The sequence below is a fragment of the Ipomoea triloba genome, chromosome 1, assembly GCF_003576645.1.
Source record: "Ipomoea triloba cultivar NCNSP0323 chromosome 1, ASM357664v1".
Taxonomy (NCBI): Eukaryota; Viridiplantae; Streptophyta; class Magnoliopsida; order Solanales; family Convolvulaceae; genus Ipomoea; species Ipomoea triloba.
This window is the reverse complement of record NC_044916.1, coordinates 5,224,762-5,242,318: the sequence shown is the minus strand read 5'-3', so window position 1 is coordinate 5,242,318 and position 17,557 is coordinate 5,224,762. Positions and strand designations below refer to the sequence as shown.

The following is a 17,557-nucleotide window of genomic DNA, read 5'->3' as shown; positions in this document are numbered from 1 at the left end:
AAATACTATTAAACACAACAAATCAAATTTAAAAATAATTAAATTGGTTAAACCATTTTTTTAATTGCTTACTTTCTTTAGTAATTGCTTAGTAATTTTTTTTCTCTATCCCATTTTGTCTGTCATGTTTATTGTTTATTGGTTAAACCATTTTTTTCTTAATTGCTTACTTTCTTTTGTAATTTTTAATTATTTCTTTTTTTGTTTAATAGTACTTCTAATGTAATTTCTAAATATATAAAATTTATATACTAATATTATAAAAAAATTGAACCAAAAGTGAAGTCTCATTAACTGAATTAGACAAATAAAATGGGATGGAAGGAATACTAAAGTAAATAAACAATGAAAAAAGAGTTGATTTCATTAATAAATAGTAAATATGACAGAAAAAAATGAGACAAATATAGTAACTTTTTCCAATTTTACAGAACATTAAATAAAAATCAATTTTTGTCATCATATATTTATATCAAATTATTAAATTTATGAGGTTGAAATTGAATGCGAATTAATATTTACTCGGTTTATATATGATTTTGTGGACCCGGCAGTGTACACACGAAGTGGCCAGTATTTTCCTTACGCTGTACACGTCTAGTCCCCGTTTTCGAATTTTTGAAGCGCAAAGAAAATTCAGACAGACAGAGAACCTAAAAAAATTCTTGAATCTACAAGAGAGGGAAAGGGGGAGACAACCCACGACTCCTTGCCAGTAGAATAATCAAAATCTAGTGCAAAGAATCAATCTTGAAGCTCAGGCATCATGCCTTCAGGTGCTAAGAAGCGAAAAGCTGCCAAGAAAAAGAAGGGATTGCAAGTTCAGGGGGCGCCCCACCTACCCAACTCTACGCTTCCTCACTCCAATGGTACTCTACGCTCTCTGTAGTTAAGTACAATGGCACATGTGGGTGTCTCTATGTGTAAAGACTTGATTTTTATGGGTTTTGAGAGTGTTGAGACCAGACCCATATGGGTTTGGATTCAATCATTTTCTTTTGTTGAAGACCTTTACAGTTTGTCTGTCCCTCAGAGTTTGGCTTTGTGGGTATCGCTTGTTTTCTCTTATTTGGATTCGATTTAGCGTCGTTTTCTCAAAGGGTTGCCCCATCTGACCCCCAATTAAGTTTTAAAAGTAGCTATGGGTTGTACCACTTTATTTTATAGTTTATTTTTCTACATTCATCTTTCTTGACTGGAAATTATGGTTTTGCTGGAAAATAGGAGTTGTTAGGTTAATCTTGTTGCATTTTGATGTCATAAGTTTTCAATTGATTGGTGTTAATGCTGACTTTGGTTTGATTTTGATTTGAAGTGGATGTTGTTTGGTTAATGATTTTTGGTTCTTTTTGGTTGATTCTGTGTTGAATTGCTCTCTGGCTGATTAAACTATGGCAGGGGAAGAGGATTTGGAGCATCACAATGACAAGGACAGTGATGGAGGGGATGTTAGTTCCCCTGCATCTCAAGATAACCATAACTTCCATGAATTAATCGATCGGGAGGAGGAAGAGGTTGACAAGGAGGATGGTTCACTTGATCAGTCATTAATTCACGAGCACAAATCTGATGAGATGACAAATGGAGGCGGAGAAATGGAGAAGGGAACTATGGAAGAGGAGAGTGGTATTCACGTTGAAGAGGTTGATAAGCAGGAGGATGGGTCGCTTGATCAGTCATCAATTCACGAGCACAAATCTGACGGGATGACAAATGGAGGTGAAGAAATGGAGAAAGGAACTATAGAAGAGGAGAGTGCTCTTCACCTCGAAAGGGAATTCGAGGTCGAGGATGTACCCCAGAGCAAGGATATAAGCATCGAGTGCACTGAAGCCCCAAAAGAATCTAACGAAGGAAGCTTATTCAGCAGCTTGAGTAGCAGCAGCGACTCAGAAGATGGATCCACTGCTGCCCGTAAGAATAAAATTGTTGTAGATGACACTCCTGCTGTTGATTTAGTGAAAGAAGTTGATTCTTTATCTGCCGGTAAAGTCAATGATGTGGGAACAGTATTTACTTCCGACTTGGACAAGGCTGCAATGTCTGAGAACGAAGTGCAAGTTGAAAAGTGTGTTTTTGATGGATCAGGACTGAAGGAAAACGAGGATAAAAAAATGGGCGTAGTTGAGGAGAATGCTTCTGTATCAGAAGGTGTAGCGAAAATGGACTTGGGGAAAATGGAGGATGAAGCTGTTCAGACATCCCATGACAATGATGCAGAAGCATTAGATGCAGCACACTTTGCAACTCGAGTAAATGGAGAGAAAGTAACTCAGTTACATGATGTTCCCAAAGTTTGTGCTAGTATTGGAGACGAGGGAGTAGGGGAAAAAGCGGATGAAGCTATTCAGATATCCCGTGATAATGATGTGAAAGCATCAGAACCAAAGGACTATGCTACTATGGAAAAGAGCGATACGCTTACTCTATCTTACAATGCCCCCATAATTGATGAAAGCATTGGAGATGACCCTGTTAAAGATTCTGAGCTTTCTGAGTGCTCTTATAATCAGGTCCTTTATTTTGACAAATTGCTTCGTGATTAACTTTTTCCTAAGGTTGCTCTAATTTGCATATTGAAGTTTATGTTTTACTTTTTATGTTTGGTAAAATTTCTTTCTTTTTGAAACTCTGCAGCATCAAGCTGGTTCAGCTCTACGATCAGTGCAAACAACATCTTGGAAGGGTTGCTGTGGCCTGTTTGAGTTATTCACAGGATCCAATAGATAACTTCAGGTTAGAGTCGCCTATATTTATGAAATTGTAGTATTTTTCCTACATGTCAAAGTTGAGATCAGAAAGAACTCAGGTCTAAAACCTCTTTTGCAATTTGAAAGATATCATTCCTTTTATTTTACGTAGTATTTGTTTTCTTTGTACTTGCATATGCTTTCTTTTTCCTGTTAAAATTACCTAATAGTTGCTTACTTATGTAAGTTCTTCGATTTACGTTTGCAATTTAATGTGTTGATTCATGTTGGATATTAACATTTTCCTGCCCCATTACTGTCTGTTCATGATCTGCTCATCTGCCAACTCAGAGATATTGAATAACTAACCCAGTGGGGTAGCTCAAGTGGCAAGTGAGCTCTCTTTGTGGGGAGGAATTTCGGGGAGAACCCGGGTTCAATTCCCACAAGTGACGATTCCCCCTGGGCCAGCTCTCGTGCCTCCCGGAGCGAACGTGGGTGGACCCCGGACTGTTCAACGGACGAAAAAAAAACGCACAAAAAATGATTAATCTTCTAATCATTCTCCTGATCCATATGATGTTGAAATTTCAGTTAACCGGATTTTTATGTTCGGAAATAGAATGTGACGTCTATTAAGCTACTAGTAAACTTAAAATCTTAATGAGTTTTGTTTTCAACCTCTTTCTGCCCCAAAATCACGGCAACATGCCTCGGTTTAGAATATAAACTTTATGACTATCGTTAATAACTTTCTCCTTCCATGCCACATATTTTCGCTTGTGTTAATTCACCAAGATTCAAGAGCCAATGAATCTTTAATTTGTAATGCAGGAGAACATGGAACGAGCCAAGTAGATGTGCCGGAGAAGCATGCAGGGATTTGATGGTTCTCTTCGTAAATCGTAAGCTTGATTCTTGTTGTTAATGTCTAGAATACTGTTGGAAGAATAAATAGTAAGGCAGTGTGTTATAGAAACTATATAGCCAGGTTAAGTAATGTTACAGTGTTTTTTTCTTGAAAAGCAGCTTGGAACTACTTGCTTCTGTGCTGCTTTCTAGGTATTTTGCAGCCAGTTAGCTTTTTATTAAGAATTTCTGTGTTTATTGGTGTGATGTATCTACATGGAGTGTTAATTTTTTTGGTTGTCTGGAACTGGAAGCTTGAAGTTGTGAACTTTTCTGTGCTTTTGAATACAACCTTAGTACCATTATTAGAAGAATACTGAATCACTCAGAATTTCTTGGTTTCTGTCACACCTTGTTGCATTACTGGTTAGTGTTGATTTGGTAACAACAATGTTACGAGTTTGACTCTTAGCGGGAGTAGCTTATTAATCTTCTTGGTTTGAGCCGATCAGCTTTGGGGAACTTAAGTTGGTCTATCTCTTTGTGATCTTTGCCGGTTAAGGTCACACGGCGAGATTTACCCAGTACACACTCTTGGATTGTGACCGTAAGTTTTCATTAGCACTTAAAAGTCTTGATTTGATTTGATCAATTGAGTAAATTAAGTTGGTTTACTTCTTTATGATCTTTTTTACCGATTAAGATCACAAGACAAGATCTACCTAGTAGACACTTTCAGATAGTGATTACAAATTTTTCTGAGCGCTCAAAAGTTCCCAAAATAGTATGTCTTTAATACTTTGGACTATCAAAAATTTGTAATTAAGGTACATCTTGTCTAGACCTTTATCTATTTTAGTCTTGGGACCATTTTGGTGGTTTACTCCTTTTGTGTTCATGGTAAATTTGGAGATTTAAGATAAATATATATATATCATTTGCTCCTTCACAAAACAAGGCCAAAAGGCTCTATCAAGAAGACAAGAACCCCTGATCATCAAAGCATCCAAAAGAAAAGGAACAAAAGTAAAACAGGGATTTAGGCTTAACATAGGCAAACATGGCAGCTGCTAATGTTTTTACTCTGGTTGGTAGAAACAGTACATGCAATTCTGTCAAACTTAGCAAGAGTTGAGGTTGTACTCATCAACCTTCTCCCAGGACTTGAGGCTTTTGTCTTCTGTGTCTGTTTTGTACAGAAGCAGGCGAGTTATGGGGAAGCGCAAGCTGCCAATGCTCTCGTCAAGAGCATACGCTTTTTCTTGAGCTCTCTTCTTTTCCTCATCCGTGATATCGGCATAAAGGAGGCTCAAGTGTGGCATGTATGCCGCTGCAAGGAGATCAGAAAGAAGCGGCAAATCAAGTTTTTTTTTTTTTGTTTTTGAATTCAACTGACCCTATTACATTGTAGTATCTGTTCATCTATACTTTTTCAACCTATTGAAGCACAAAGAGTCAAGCTAAGAAGTTGTTTAGAGCATTAAGCTGAAATATAGACGCGAAGTAAATAGTACTGAGAGGAGGGAGGGGAGAATGGATGTGGCAAACGCGCCCAAACTCCAATATAGGACTCAAAACTAACCAGTCTTACCTGATGGTCTCTCATAACCAAAGTGTTTGCAGCAGTGGTCACTAGTCTCCACAACCTGAAAGGCACAACTATAAGTTACTGTTGTATTCATTCCTGCAAATGCAAACACACTAACCAAATATGCTTAAGCCAAAAGACTACCAGGTAACATGTAGCATACAAAGCTTTTTCTTTTCTCCTATCACCAAACATAAGTCTTCAGGACAAGCATATTAATGATCCTTTAAAAGGCCACTACCCAATTATATGCTAAGTGTTCACTATGCTCAATTACAAATTGAAGGGGGAAGGGAGGGACTAAAATACTTCACCAGGGTCACTCTTGGTGAGGTTCAAACCCTAGATCATTTCAGGTCAAGAGCCTTGGCCTCATATTATACACAGTACTACCTAAAACAGGAACAGTACATAAAGCCTTAAACTCTAAAAAATCATTCCAAAATGAATATGGTTCCAATTAAAAGACTCTCATAAAAAAACTCATGCTTGTCCATCCATATCAATGGCCCAGATTGAGTTAGCAAATGTGATGAGCCACCTCAATTGGTCTAGCCTTCAACTTGAGGCATCTGCTAATCATTTATGCTAGCTATTCTTAATCAAAATATAACTCATTCTTGCAATAAGGGGTCAAGATAGTCTAAAACACCCCTTTTGATAGTTATTACTTTGAAACATGTTTTCCCTTCTTGCAATTTGATATAATTGTCTAGAAGTCAGTAGGTCGAAGAGCCCAGTGCTTGACTCCTCAACCCCTTCTTCTTTCTCATTGAGTAGAAGGTTGGGAAAATCTCTAGTTTTATGTACGGGCAAACCCCACCTTGTAACCCTAGCCGGCAAACCTGCCTAAGTTGTCTATAGCAGGCTCAAACTAAGAACGCTAATAAACCGCTCAAGTTGAGAATCAAACTTGTAATTCTATGATTATAAAGTCAACAACTTGACCAAAATAACTAGGATTGCCCTTGGCATAGGCCTTTTGTTCTATATGCCTCATGATCAATTCTTGGTAACATCACAAGATCAGCCCCTTAAGGCAAAAGACAGTCTCCTCCAAAACTTTACAGAGGATAGGTGTTTGACATACAGAAGGTTCACAAGAACAAAAAGTTCACTCAAGAAATTCAGCCTATTTCATGGATTTAAAAGCACTAAAATATTTGTAAATGAAAACGAACAAGAAACCAATTATTTTGGGTCAAACAAGAAAACAATGTAATACAATTTACCTGAGTGGTCGGATCAAGTAGAAGAAAAACACACTGATAAAAGTGTGTCCCAGTGTCCACCTTCAAAACCGTGGCATCGTACGTCTTGAGGCCCTCGCAGGCCTTCCGGAACTTGTCACGTGCCTCGCTCTCCGTCAGGCTGATAGCTCCGACGACGGTCACGTGCGGCTCGAACTGGGGCGCGCCGAACTCGGATCGGAGACCCTCCATGATCTTCTTGACCCTCGCCGTCACGTCCTCCGGCGGAACGCCCCACACGGAGTACACATCCTTCTTGCCCTCTTGCGCCGCCATGGAAATGGAAATTTGAGAAGAGGGAGAAGTTGTGAAGGTTGGGAATTTAGTGGGTTTTCCAGTACGATGATTTTGGCTGAGGAATATGATCGAAAGGGGAAGAATTGTTTGGGGAAGGAGACATGGCCTCTGGAATATGCTGATGGAATATCAACGGTCCAATTGCCAAAAAAAAAAAAAAAAAAAAAAAAAAAANAAAAAAAAAAAAAAAAAAAAAAAAAAAAAACAATTAATTGTTACTATAATATGGATTTTCTGTGGGTAATAAAATAATAAATTTTCTCTAAGGTATTCTCCCCCCTCTCAAATCACATCTTAATTTGTTTATCCATTCAAAATATTATATAGAACAACAAAACCGGCAATCCTTCAAAATCTAGTAGAGTAGTAGACAAGACAACGACGATGGGATGTAATACTAAAATACTAATACTAGGTTGCTGATCTGATCTAGTATAATGCATAGCGTTTGATCAAGGGAAAGGCGAATGTTTCTTCATTTCAACTTGCTCTACGTCGACGGCGAACCCTTTTCCGGTCTGCACCCAGTAGTCGGCGTTGGGGTTTATATTTTCCGGCACCAAAACATCCACCCTGCTTTTCCCGAGCTCCTCCGACGAGATCTTGTACTTCTCGTCTCTCTTTCTGATCAGCTCCGGCTTAACCGTCCCCATGCTCTCCCCTTGCGGCGACACCATCAACGCCGGCGCCCCCAGCGGGAGCCTGTCGCCTCTGTCCACTTGCCACGTGCACCAGAACTTGCCGTACGTCGGAGAAAGTTGTTGCAGTTCTTGTTTTTGCACCATTTCTGGGACTCCTGGGTTCACCCAAAGCCCCGAGATTATCTGTGAACCAAACCCAAATTAATAATTTTAATTTTAATATAATAAAGAACCATTAATAATTAACTTTTAATTTCGATTATTTTGTCCTTCCTAATGAAAAATTGTTGAAAATTATTAGAGTACCAAAAGTGACGAAGAAGAAATAATCATAGGTTGAGGACTAAAACTGATAACAGAATTAAAGAGAGAAAATGAAAAGTGATATTAGTCCTAACGTTAACTTTAGGAATGGAAGGAAATAAAATTAACTATTTTGTATGCAAATATGTTGTTTTTTTTTTGAATGAAGAAATTAAAACCTCATAGGCATGGGAGTGCCAAAGTTTCTGCTCTTCAGGCGGGAGGGTATCAAAGATCTTCTCCGAGACTATATATTCAACGCCTGTACAAACCAAAAAAAAAAAAAAAAAAAAAAATTACTGAGTATATTTTATCATATACTAATGAACAGTAAAAACACCCATGTCATCAAATTCATCACACATGAGGTGGTCTTCTTAGTATAATTTTGTTTTTGAAAGATATTATAGAGACTCCCAATTTTTACCCACACAATATAATTGATGATCTCAGCACTATACTAGACTTACAGTCAAAAAAAAATAAAATGCATGAATTAGTATTAATTATACCAATAAGACGGGCGTTAGGAGCATCGGAATCGTAGACGGCGCACTGGAGGAAGTCGTGGTTAAGGCGAGCGACGTAGTGGTGAGTCTCGATCTGGCGGCTCAAGTCATGGCTGTAGAGAGCGAAGGTGCAGACGTGTTGCCCCATCTGCTTCATGGGTTTCAGCGACTGGATCAACTGAACTCCCTTGTCCACCGCTTTCTGCGCCACCGACATCGCCTTCCCCGGCGGCACTGACCCGTCTCCCGGTGGCATTTGTCCCGGCGTTTCATCGCTCGACGCCATTCCCTTAATTACAATAATTGATCCAATTACACTAGTAGTGTGTATCTATCTATGTTTGTAACACAGTGATGGAGGAGAAGATGATAAATACAGAGAGATGCAGGCGGTAGGCATAGCGGTGGTCCGGTGGAGGGTGCTACGTGGGGGATTCTTGAGATGCCACTTAGCGTTGTGGAGCTAAGAAGCTGGCATGTATAGCTCATGGGAAACGTAGGGTACACGACTTTATCGATCAAGTTTTGGGTCGTCCAAAATTACATCTATATATGTTCTCTAAATTTTATTTTTCACGAGGTCGGACCGGGTCGGGAAAAGGATCCACAGTCGGATATGATCAGATCCTTGGTGCATATAGGTTGACATACTGGGTATATTCCCTATTAACATTTACAACTCATTTAAGAACTGTCAAAAGTCCTTGTGGTCTAGTGGTACCCGGTGTCCCAATTAACACTCCCACATGGATACATTGTAACCGAGTCAGTAGTACTTAATTTGCGACTTTGTAACCACAAGATACTACATTGTAACCGACCGAGTCAATAGTACTCAATTTGTGACTTTGTAACCACAAGATTCTAAATTTGATTCCAAATGAGAACGACCTATTAAAGACTTTGTAACCACAATATACTACATTGTAACTGAGTCAGCAGTATTCAATTTGTGACTTTGTAATCACAAGATTCTAAATTTGATTCCAAATGAGAGTGACCTATTAACTTTATGGTCTAAACTGATGACTATGAACATCTTAAACTAAATTAATTTTTTTTTTATCCTTTTCTGGCTAGAGTATAAAAAAGAAAAACAGAGCTACATTTATAAAAATTTAAAAACCAGAAACTAAATCTATAACTCAAGAATAACAAAAGGAACAAAAACTGACGATTCCCCTGCAATAACTACATTTGACATTTAGGAATTGACGAAACAGAATCACAAACTTTCATTCTTAATGACTTCCAGACATTATCAATCCTAGCTTCAATTACTGCATTTCACCATCACCCTCATCATCCGCCGGCTGCACCTTTTGCTGCCTATACTTATACCTGGTAGCAACCACCAAATAAACCAAGAAATTCACGAAGCTCATAGCGGACAACAAACCATAAAACAGGTCCAAATGGTTCCTATTAATATTATTCCCAGCCAACCACCCCCCACTCGCGGTCCCCCCCTTCGTGGCCGCGTTAACCACCCTCACCATAATCGAGCTCAAGAAGTACCCAAGCGACATGGAGCTCCAAAGAAAGCAAGACGACACGGATTTCAGCTCCCTGGGCGCCTGCGAGTAGAAAAACTCGAGCAATCCCACGTAAGTGAACATGTCAGCAATCCCGAATATGAAGTACTGGATGGAAAGCCAGAACACGCTAATCGGGAGCGGCTGGAGAATAGGGATAGCGTCGACCATGTTGTGTTCTCGGGCGAGTTTCTTGCGCTTGACTTCGAGGATTGAGGCCGTGGCCATGGAGAGGCAGGAGAGGACGAGGCCGACGCCGATGCGCTGGAGGTAGGTGATTCCGGTGGGGATTCCGGTGAGTTTGCGGAGGAAGGGGACGAGGATTTGGTCGTAGACGGGGATTAGGATGATGAGGAAAGTGATGGGGAGGATGGGGAGGGATGGGACTGGGATGCTGAAGGATTTGGTGATGGTTATGTCCATTGTGGTGCCTTGCTGGATTGAGAATGTTTGGAGTTGGGCTAAGCAGAGGGTCATTATTACTGTGCATAAGAAAACTGGGATCATGCTTAGCAGGATTTTGGCGTTCTCCACTTGTGTGACTGTGCATAGCTTCCATGGATTTGGGTTTTGGGACTGTTCTGGTGATGTCTGGATGGCTGCTTTATCCAAGAACCTGCAAAAAGTGGGTGAAAACACAACAGAAGTCAGTAACGGGCCAAATCCAACAATTAGTGGCTAGGGGAATTGTTTGGCCGAAGCTAGTAAAGGGATGACGGTATATAAAGAATAAAGTTAACTACGTCTTCGCAGCACTTGACCCTAACAAGTTATGTCAAATTATGCATGTAGAGGGTGCAATCCACACAAGTTGGTCATGTTGTTTCCTTGCACTGGGGAAAATTTGTAATTTTCCAACCATCAAAAAGTGGTCGGAATTCCCTGAGTTTTGGTCGAAAATCCTAGCTCCGACCACATTTTCGACCACTTGGAGAACCATAAATTTACAAGTTTTCCTCTTAGCAAGAGTAGCCTATTTGCTTCTTGGTTTCAAGTTTCAATCGATTAACTACAAGCAAACTAGGCTGACTTATTTTCATGTAGTTCTTCTGACTAGTGACTAGGATCATAAAGTGAGTTTTCTCAATGTACACCTACTGATTGGGGTTTTCCTTGTTACTTAAAACTATGCATGTAGAGCAAGATAGATAGATGGGAGGTATCATACCTGTATTTGCTAGTGTGAGGTAGAAAATCAGTTTCATTTGCAGCTTCTCTGTCCTTGCTGATCTCATATAGCACACTGGAGTCTGCAGGAAGCTGAAGATTTCTGTTCCTCATGGCTGCAACATAGACCTGCAGGTTAAAGAAAGTGCAGTGAAAAATGGTTAGCCCTATGAGACCATTAATTATTTAATTTTTTAAAAATATATAAAGAAAAAAACCATTTCTAATAAATTCAGCCCCAAGTGGTTAAAAATACCATTTCTATAAGTTCTAACCAAAAGTTTAAATGTATTGTTTGGTTGAATGTAGTTACAATTCAATTACAACACAATTCTTTAGTCACTCGAATTACAATTCTCTCCATTTGTGAAATTGGAATTCTTGAACCCCCATAGGATTTGTAATTCGGAGTAGTGGAGATAGGGGAATAAATAAATGACCCTTTTGCCCTTGATGATGAGTATTATTATTATTATAAAATGGTATTTTTGTCTTTATATCACATTTTTCCTCCCATTTCTCATAATTCTATTCTTCTTTACCAAACAATTTATAATTTAAATTTCTAATTTATTTCAACCTTATTTTTTTCATACCCAATTACAATTTTTATCTCCTAATTCCATCCTCTAACCAGTAAAAAAAAAATGCTAGCTTTCTAGAGATTTAACCATCCCTTAGAGCCCTGATAATATACCTGCACAACACGAGTGATGGCACTACTCCCTTGAATGACATATATACGGTAGAACGGCAATCCCGCAGAAAAAGTTATCCCACCAAGGAACATAGCCAAGGTACACACACCAAACCCCTTATCCCATCCTTTATCCTGGATAATCCACACGATCAGCGTTAGACTAGCCGCGGCTCCCACGCACAGTCCCAGCAAAAGCCAGTTAAAAAAACTGGACATCTGCGCCGCCTCCTTCGGCTCCTTCTCGTCGAACTGGTCGGCGCCGTGCGACGGCACCGCCGACTTCACCCCGGCGGAGCCCAGGGCAATCAAGTAAACTGCCAGGAAGAGTATGGCGGCGTTGCGGCCGCTAACTTCCTCGCATTGCACGGATGGATCGCTAGGGTTTGGGATGCATGGTGGAGGTTTCAGCTTGCGGTGGTGAGCCTGGAATGCCAACAGTCCAAGCCCCTGCAGGTTATGATAGGATGTGTTTAGTACTATTGACTCTGTTACAGTGCAATATTGTTCATAACTACTTTCAACCTACTAAGTACAAAGAGTCAATATCGTATTCACTGGAGCTGAACCCATGAGAGTACAACTGGGTGTCACTAGACCACAAGATCTTAGTGATGTGCTAAGCATCTTATGCTCAGATGGCATGTAGTAACTCCTTCATATGGAGGTCATGAGATCAAGCCTCAGTGGATGCGAATTGACTCTTTGTGCTTCAATAGGTTAAGAAAAGTAGAGGTGAACAGATACTACAATATAATAGAGTCAGTTGTATTAAAAAAAATTCTAATAAAAAATGAAATTAATGTATAAGATAGTAGATAAAAGGGTAAAATAGGAAAGAATTTGTAAGTGTATAAGACAATAAGTCCAATGTATAATTAACACATTATTATTACAATTGATTACAGAAACATATATTTTTTTTTAGAATCTTAGGATTATTGACTTTTATATAATTTGTAGATATATTATGGATTGAGTCTTGTATTAGCAGTTCTAAAACCCTTGGGAATTACATGCAGTAACTATATGTAAATGATAGAAGTATACTTAGCTATAGAATTGGCTAACTAATAGGAGACTAATAGGAGTCCTAACATTATGAACGCATACAAGAGTACTGTTTATAATGATTTATATATAACATATAAGCAAAGATAGATATATATGATGAATATATACCAAGAACTCGATCCACGCAGAAAGGAGGACAGCAAGGAATCTGCCAGTATAAGTATCAGCTAAGACGGCAATAAGAACGGTAAGAATGTAATTAGTCCCAAGGAAGTTGGTGACGTGGTTGGCTGCGTCAGCAAGGTTGAAGTGCATCACTCCATTGAAGTATGTCAAAAAGGTCAACCCCAACACTATTGTAGCCATGTTCTCAAATGCAAATGTTCCTGTTCAACATATATAGTAATCTCATCTTATTATTAGTGCACAAAACATCTAAATTTAGAGCAATCCCATTCAAATTAATCAAACTCTTTAACTTAGCAATCATCACAACATTATAAATTACTCTCAGCGAGTGCAGTCTATTAGCTTTTTAACTTGAGTCGGTCAATAGTAGAGTCAGTAGTACTAAAAAAAAAAAAAAACTTGAGTCAGTCAGCTATTTTTTTTGGTAAGTTCACGGGGTCTTTCTTTGTCCGTTTAATGGTCCAGGTCTACCCACGTTCGCTCTGGGAGGCATGGGAACTGGCCCAAGGGGAATCGAACGTCGATCAGCTATAAACAACCTAATTAATTAAGTTAATTTATCTCTTGTGGTCTTTTACTAACTAACTAGGGTTACAAGGCGGGAATTACCATATGCACACCATCGAATAGTGCTTGTTACCTAATATGAAGAGAGATGCTCGGATTCCTCCATGCTTGCCCTTCCTAGCTGTTCTTCCTCGCCAATCCACTTTCCCTTTAATAAGCTCTTCATTTTCCTGCACATAAAATATGCAAAAGAATATATTGATGAACAAACTATTAGAATAAAATTTGTAAAAGAAAAAAAAACTGTTAATTGAAGTACTACATACCATGATTATTTTGAGATAAACCTAGTTGTGAATTGAAGGGTGTATGCATGTGATTTGAAGAAGAGGGAAGTGAATAAGCTAAGGTGTATTTGAAGAGGTAGAGATGGAGTGACTAAAGGAGCAGTGAGTGATGATGACAAATCGTCAACCCCACTCAAACGTCAGTCATGTTGAACTGGTTTGCCGTCTGAGAGGAGATAGTGAGATACTACCCTGGAGTGATCGCAAAAAGTTAAAAAAAAAAAAATCCAAGAAACTCGCCAAACTCAATTTTTTTTGGGAGACGAGGGAAATCTGTAATTACTGGTGTGCACGGGATAAATCCCGCTTTGTGTCTGGACAGACAAATTAAAGGAGCATATATATGAAGAACTGACCAGATCAAACCAAGAAAGTCAATAATTTTTAGGGAAAATTGTAATTTATACTTCTATATTATGTCAATTATCAATGTCACCCTGAATTATTAGTGGTGTAAATGTTGCTCAATTTTTAAAACGATACATATATTGCCCCTCCCGTATGTATTCAATCAACCGTATAGTTTGGAATTGCAAGGTGACGAACTTTATCATATTTTAAAAGGATATTTGATTTTTGTTTCTCTTTAGTGTATATATCTTCTTGTATGGATCGGAGATTTCTATCTCTTGAGTGACCGGAGTTGTTTTGTTTTGTATTTTTGTTCTATCAGGTCTAGTATATACGCATGACTCCAAGAGATTTAATTACAACCATGCTACTTAATTACCCACGAAAGGTGATATTTTTAACCTTAAAGATCTTGTACATTCTGACCTAACATAATTGTGGATAGATACATCATGTTAATTTGGTAGCCCATTAGGTGGCAAGTTAGGTGGTGTTCACGTTCAGTGTCCACAATTAGCCACCCTCACACGAGGGTAAAACTCTAACATCGCGACAACCAAGATTCAATTTTATATATACTTACCTATAATACCACGGAAGAATTAACAATTAAATTGATGTTGAAAATATTTTATAAATTTACACACATATTAAATATGTTCACATGCATATTTATATTTATATCATAGTTTGTATATCTTCCAAATCTGGGGAAATAAAGTGCATATATTTTTTTTAACGTCCTTTTATCACCTTAGAGGTTGAAGCCGAGGAAATTTTTTACTTTTTCAACTATCGGTCATAGGTGGCTAGAAAACACTATCACAATAGAACCCATAATTTCTAACATAGTAACACACACATGGCCTGGTTCACATGCGGACTAACCTTCCCATGCGGACATGCATGTGGATGAGTGGATCTGCACCATCGCCTATTCAAAAACTCACCAACGTGTGATGCATTCGCAGATCTGCATGTTCGCACGAGAAGGTCAGTCCACATTTAATCCAGTATATATGTGTGTGTGAGTGAGAGAGAGAGAGATTTTTTGTTGACAACGGTGGTTAAAATTTTTCAAATGGTCAAAAATGCTGGCAACCACATGTCATTGTAGTTGGCTTAGCCATCCATATTTTCTAACCACCTTTCTAGATAGTTGATATTACTTTAGATATTTTTTCGATTTTCATAAGTGGCAAGAAAAACTATTTTTGTTCACCAACCCTCGTTTTTCAATCACAATTTCTCATTGAGATTATAATAAATTGAATTAATTGTCATTCTATTTAAAACCGATATATAGAATTCAATTATTTAAAAAGTTTATAAAATTTTGATTGAATAAACCCAATTAATTAGCGATATGCATGTAGCCATGTATACAACATAATAATTAAATATTTTGTATTGCTTCATCATACATGCTAGTTATATATAAATAGCATGCAAATCCAATTAATATTAGTATATATCCAAAACCTAGTTGGCTAAATGTTTGAAATTAAATATGATAATAAGGTATAGAAGTTATAAACCAAACAGCGCCTTAATCATTGTAGCACCACACTAATGTAGTACACTAGTACTTATAGCCGCCCTAATTAACTATATTTGGTTCAATCATAACGAATTGATCGAAAATAAATTTGGAAATGACAATAACTCTAGCTCATTTTCTTCTTATTAATTAACATTAATTTATGATTGCATTGAGAATTACGTTATGAGGTAAAGCTAACAATGAAGTGTTGGGTTAGTGAAAGAAGTTAATGTTATAAAAAACTTATATACTAATACTCGTCATTATCGTTGGCCTAATCATCCATATTTTCGGGCCAACTTCTAGATAATATTTGATATTATTCTATATACATTTATTTAAAATCTATAAAACCCTATTATTTAAAAAATTTACAAAAATTTTGATTGAATAAACCCCATTAATTACCTATATGCGCTAGCCAGGTATACAACATAATTAAATAATTATTTATTGCTTCACCATACAAGATAGCTATATAAATCCGATTAATATTAGTATATATCCAAAAGCTAAATGTTTGAAATTAAATATGATATTAAAGTACAAAAGTATCTAATTCAATGTCACCTTAACCATTGCAGCACCACACTAACGTAGTACTTGTAGCCGCCCTATTTAACTGTATTTGGTTCAGTCATAACGAATTTGGAAATGAAAATAACTGTCATTTTCTTAATAATTAATTAACACTACTTATTGCATTGATAATTACGTTATGAGGTAAAGCTAACAAGGACGTGTTGGGTTATGACACTCACAACTTGTACAAACACACTTGTAAGGAACGATATGTATAAATGTTTAATGACAATAAAATGGATTTTTATATTAACTTCTTTCGTTACTAAAATCAATAAAAGTTTGTTTTATCGTTCAAGACCAGTTCAAAATTGTTAAAAACAAAGAAATTATCTACTGAATTCAAATTTATTTAGTTTTGTAGGGCCATGAATTGATTAAAGTAATTGTTAGATATGCCTTTTTAACCCGACAAGTTGAACCGTACCCACAAGAAGACATCAGGTGCATATATTAAGCCGCCTGGCAGAGCTGACCCAACAAGCTAAGCTTTCCTTCAAAATTTATATATAAAAAAAAGAAAAAGAAAAAGAAAAACGATTAAATAGACCATTAGATTTTTTTACAATTCCTGTAATTAGATTACTAAACAAAAAATATCATAAGTAAAACATCAAACACCAAACTTCATGTAAGAGCCAATCAAACTATGGTTCTTGTTTATGCTGATCTGGCTGCCTCCTCTCTAGATCTCGATGAAGAGGTGCAACCTCTTAAATCAACATTTTTAAAAAGGGTAAAATAGTTCTGAACTTTATTCAAAAAGTCAATTAGTTCCTTAAATTTTTAAAAGTTGTAATTAAATTCGTAAACATGTTATTTTGAAACATTAAAACTAAGAAACCGGTTAGTGACCTATAATTACATGCCACTAAGGTTTTGGCAACCCTCCTCCTAACTCCGGTGAGCCTCCGACCAATTTTCAGCAACAAACACTGGCGACCTTCTCTGGCGAAGGAAAAGGCAGACCAGATTGCAATTAAATTCATAAACATGTTATTTTGGAACATTAAAACCAAGAAACCGTTTGTGACCTATAATTACATGCCAATAGGGTTCTGGCGACCCTCCACCTAACTCCGGCGAGCCTTCAACCAATTTTCAGCGACAAACACTGGCGACCAATTTGGTCGCCTTCTCTAGCGAAGGAGAAGGCAGACCAAATTGGTCACATTCCCCTTCTCCTTCACCGGAGAAGGAGACCAAGTTGGTCACTTTCTCCAGTCGCTGGAGAAGGCGACTAACTCGGTCTCCTTCTCCGGTGAAGGAGAAGGAGAAGACAACTAGTTTGGTCTACTTTCTCGAAATGCAACCGTTTGATGGTCACCAAAAATTGGTTGGAGGCTTGTCGAAATCCTATTGACTTGTAATTACAGGTCACCAATAAGTTTCTCGGCTTCAATGTTTCAAAATAACATGTTTATGAGTTTAATTGCAACTTTGAAAAGTTTAAGGGTTTAATGAGTCTAATTAACTTTTTGAGTAAAATTCAGGAGCC

General features: G+C 37.7%; 4 protein-coding genes across 5 annotated transcripts; 1 reads left to right on the top strand and 3 right to left on the bottom strand.

The window, feature by feature from the left end:
• The first annotated feature begins 611 nt into the window (after nt 1-611).
• On the top strand, nt 612-3,913 carry LOC116025155. Its single transcript, XM_031266273.1, has 4 exons — nt 612-869; nt 1,399-2,513; nt 2,638-2,736; nt 3,525-3,913. Exons 1-3 carry the CDS (start codon nt 767-769, stop codon nt 2,728-2,730), a joined length of 1,311 nt encoding a protein of 436 aa, XP_031122133.1. The 5' UTR covers nt 612-766; the 3' UTR covers nt 2,731-2,736; nt 3,525-3,913.
• Nucleotides 3,914-4,433: 520 nt separating this feature from the next.
• Nucleotides 4,434-6,826, bottom strand: LOC116025161 (cyclic phosphodiesterase). Its single transcript, XM_031266283.1, has 3 exons — nt 6,360-6,826; nt 5,131-5,185; nt 4,434-4,869 (listed from the first exon to the last, which is right to left on the bottom strand). Exons 1-3 carry the CDS (start codon nt 6,651-6,653, stop codon nt 4,661-4,663), a joined length of 558 nt encoding a protein of 185 aa, XP_031122143.1. The 5' UTR covers nt 6,654-6,826; the 3' UTR covers nt 4,434-4,660.
• Nucleotides 6,827-6,913: 87 nt separating this feature from the next.
• On the bottom strand, nt 6,914-8,473 carry LOC115995983 (oil body-associated protein 2A-like). The gene is made up of 3 exons (XM_031235129.1): nt 8,131-8,473; nt 7,798-7,880; nt 6,914-7,498 (listed from the first exon to the last, which is right to left on the bottom strand). Exons 1-3 carry the CDS (start codon nt 8,411-8,413, stop codon nt 7,127-7,129), a joined length of 738 nt encoding a protein of 245 aa, XP_031090989.1. The 5' UTR covers nt 8,414-8,473; the 3' UTR covers nt 6,914-7,126.
• Nucleotides 8,474-9,279: 806 nt separating this feature from the next.
• On the bottom strand, nt 9,280-13,615 carry LOC115997217 (protein NRT1/ PTR FAMILY 4.5-like). 2 transcript variants are annotated; one of them, XM_031236731.1, is made up of 6 exons: nt 13,563-13,615; nt 13,370-13,466; nt 12,709-12,926; nt 11,527-11,976; nt 10,831-10,958; nt 9,280-10,278 (listed from the first exon to the last, which is right to left on the bottom strand). In XM_031236731.1, exons 1-6 carry the CDS (start codon nt 13,563-13,565, stop codon nt 9,405-9,407), a joined length of 1,770 nt encoding a protein of 589 aa, XP_031092591.1. In that variant the 5' UTR covers nt 13,566-13,615; the 3' UTR covers nt 9,280-9,404. The 2 variants fall into 2 exon arrangements, with proteins under 2 accessions (XP_031092591.1, XP_031092599.1); XM_031236739.1 differs by lacking the exon at nt 13,563-13,615 and having other exon boundaries at nt 13,339-13,422.
• Nucleotides 13,616-17,557: the final 3,942 nt, after the last annotated feature.

Excerpts from the sequence above, each read along its gene's own strand:
- LOC116025155 (XM_031266273.1), top strand. The coding sequence starts at position 767 with ATGCCTTCAGGTGCTAAGAAGCGAAAAGCTGCCAAGAAAAAGAAGGGA. Across the intron at positions 870-1,398 it reads TACGCTTCCTCACTCCAATG|GGGAAGAGGATTTGGAGCAT; the intron begins GTACTCTACGCT and ends AAACTATGGCAG. Across the intron at positions 2,514-2,637 it reads CTGAGTGCTCTTATAATCAG|CATCAAGCTGGTTCAGCTCT; the intron begins GTCCTTTATTTT and ends GAAACTCTGCAG.
- LOC116025161 (XM_031266283.1), bottom strand. The coding sequence starts at position 6,653 with ATGGCGGCGCAAGAGGGCAAGAAGGATGTGTACTCCGTGTGGGGCGTT. Across the intron at positions 5,186-6,359 it reads TACTTGATCCGACCACTCAG|GTTGTGGAGACTAGTGACCA; the intron begins GTAAATTGTATT and ends TGTGCCTTTCAG. Across the intron at positions 4,870-5,130 it reads TGGTTATGAGAGACCATCAG|CGGCATACATGCCACACTTG; the intron begins GTAAGACTGGTT and ends ATCTCCTTGCAG.
- LOC115995983 (XM_031235129.1), bottom strand. The coding sequence starts at position 8,413 with ATGGCGTCGAGCGATGAAACGCCGGGACAAATGCCACCGGGAGACGGG. Across the intron at positions 7,881-8,130 it reads TCCTAACGCCCGTCTTATTG|GCGTTGAATATATAGTCTCG; the intron begins GTATAATTAATA and ends TGGTTTGTACAG. Across the intron at positions 7,499-7,797 it reads GGCACTCCCATGCCTATGAG|ATAATCTCGGGGCTTTGGGT; the intron begins GTTTTAATTTCT and ends TTTGGTTCACAG.
- LOC115997217 (XM_031236731.1), bottom strand. Across the intron at positions 11,977-12,708 it reads CTGCGTGGATCGAGTTCTTG|GGGCTTGGACTGTTGGCATT; the intron begins GTATATATTCAT and ends CATAACCTGCAG. Across the intron at positions 10,279-10,830 it reads CCTCACACTAGCAAATACAG|GTTCTTGGATAAAGCAGCCA; the intron begins GTATGATACCTC and ends CACTTTTTGCAG.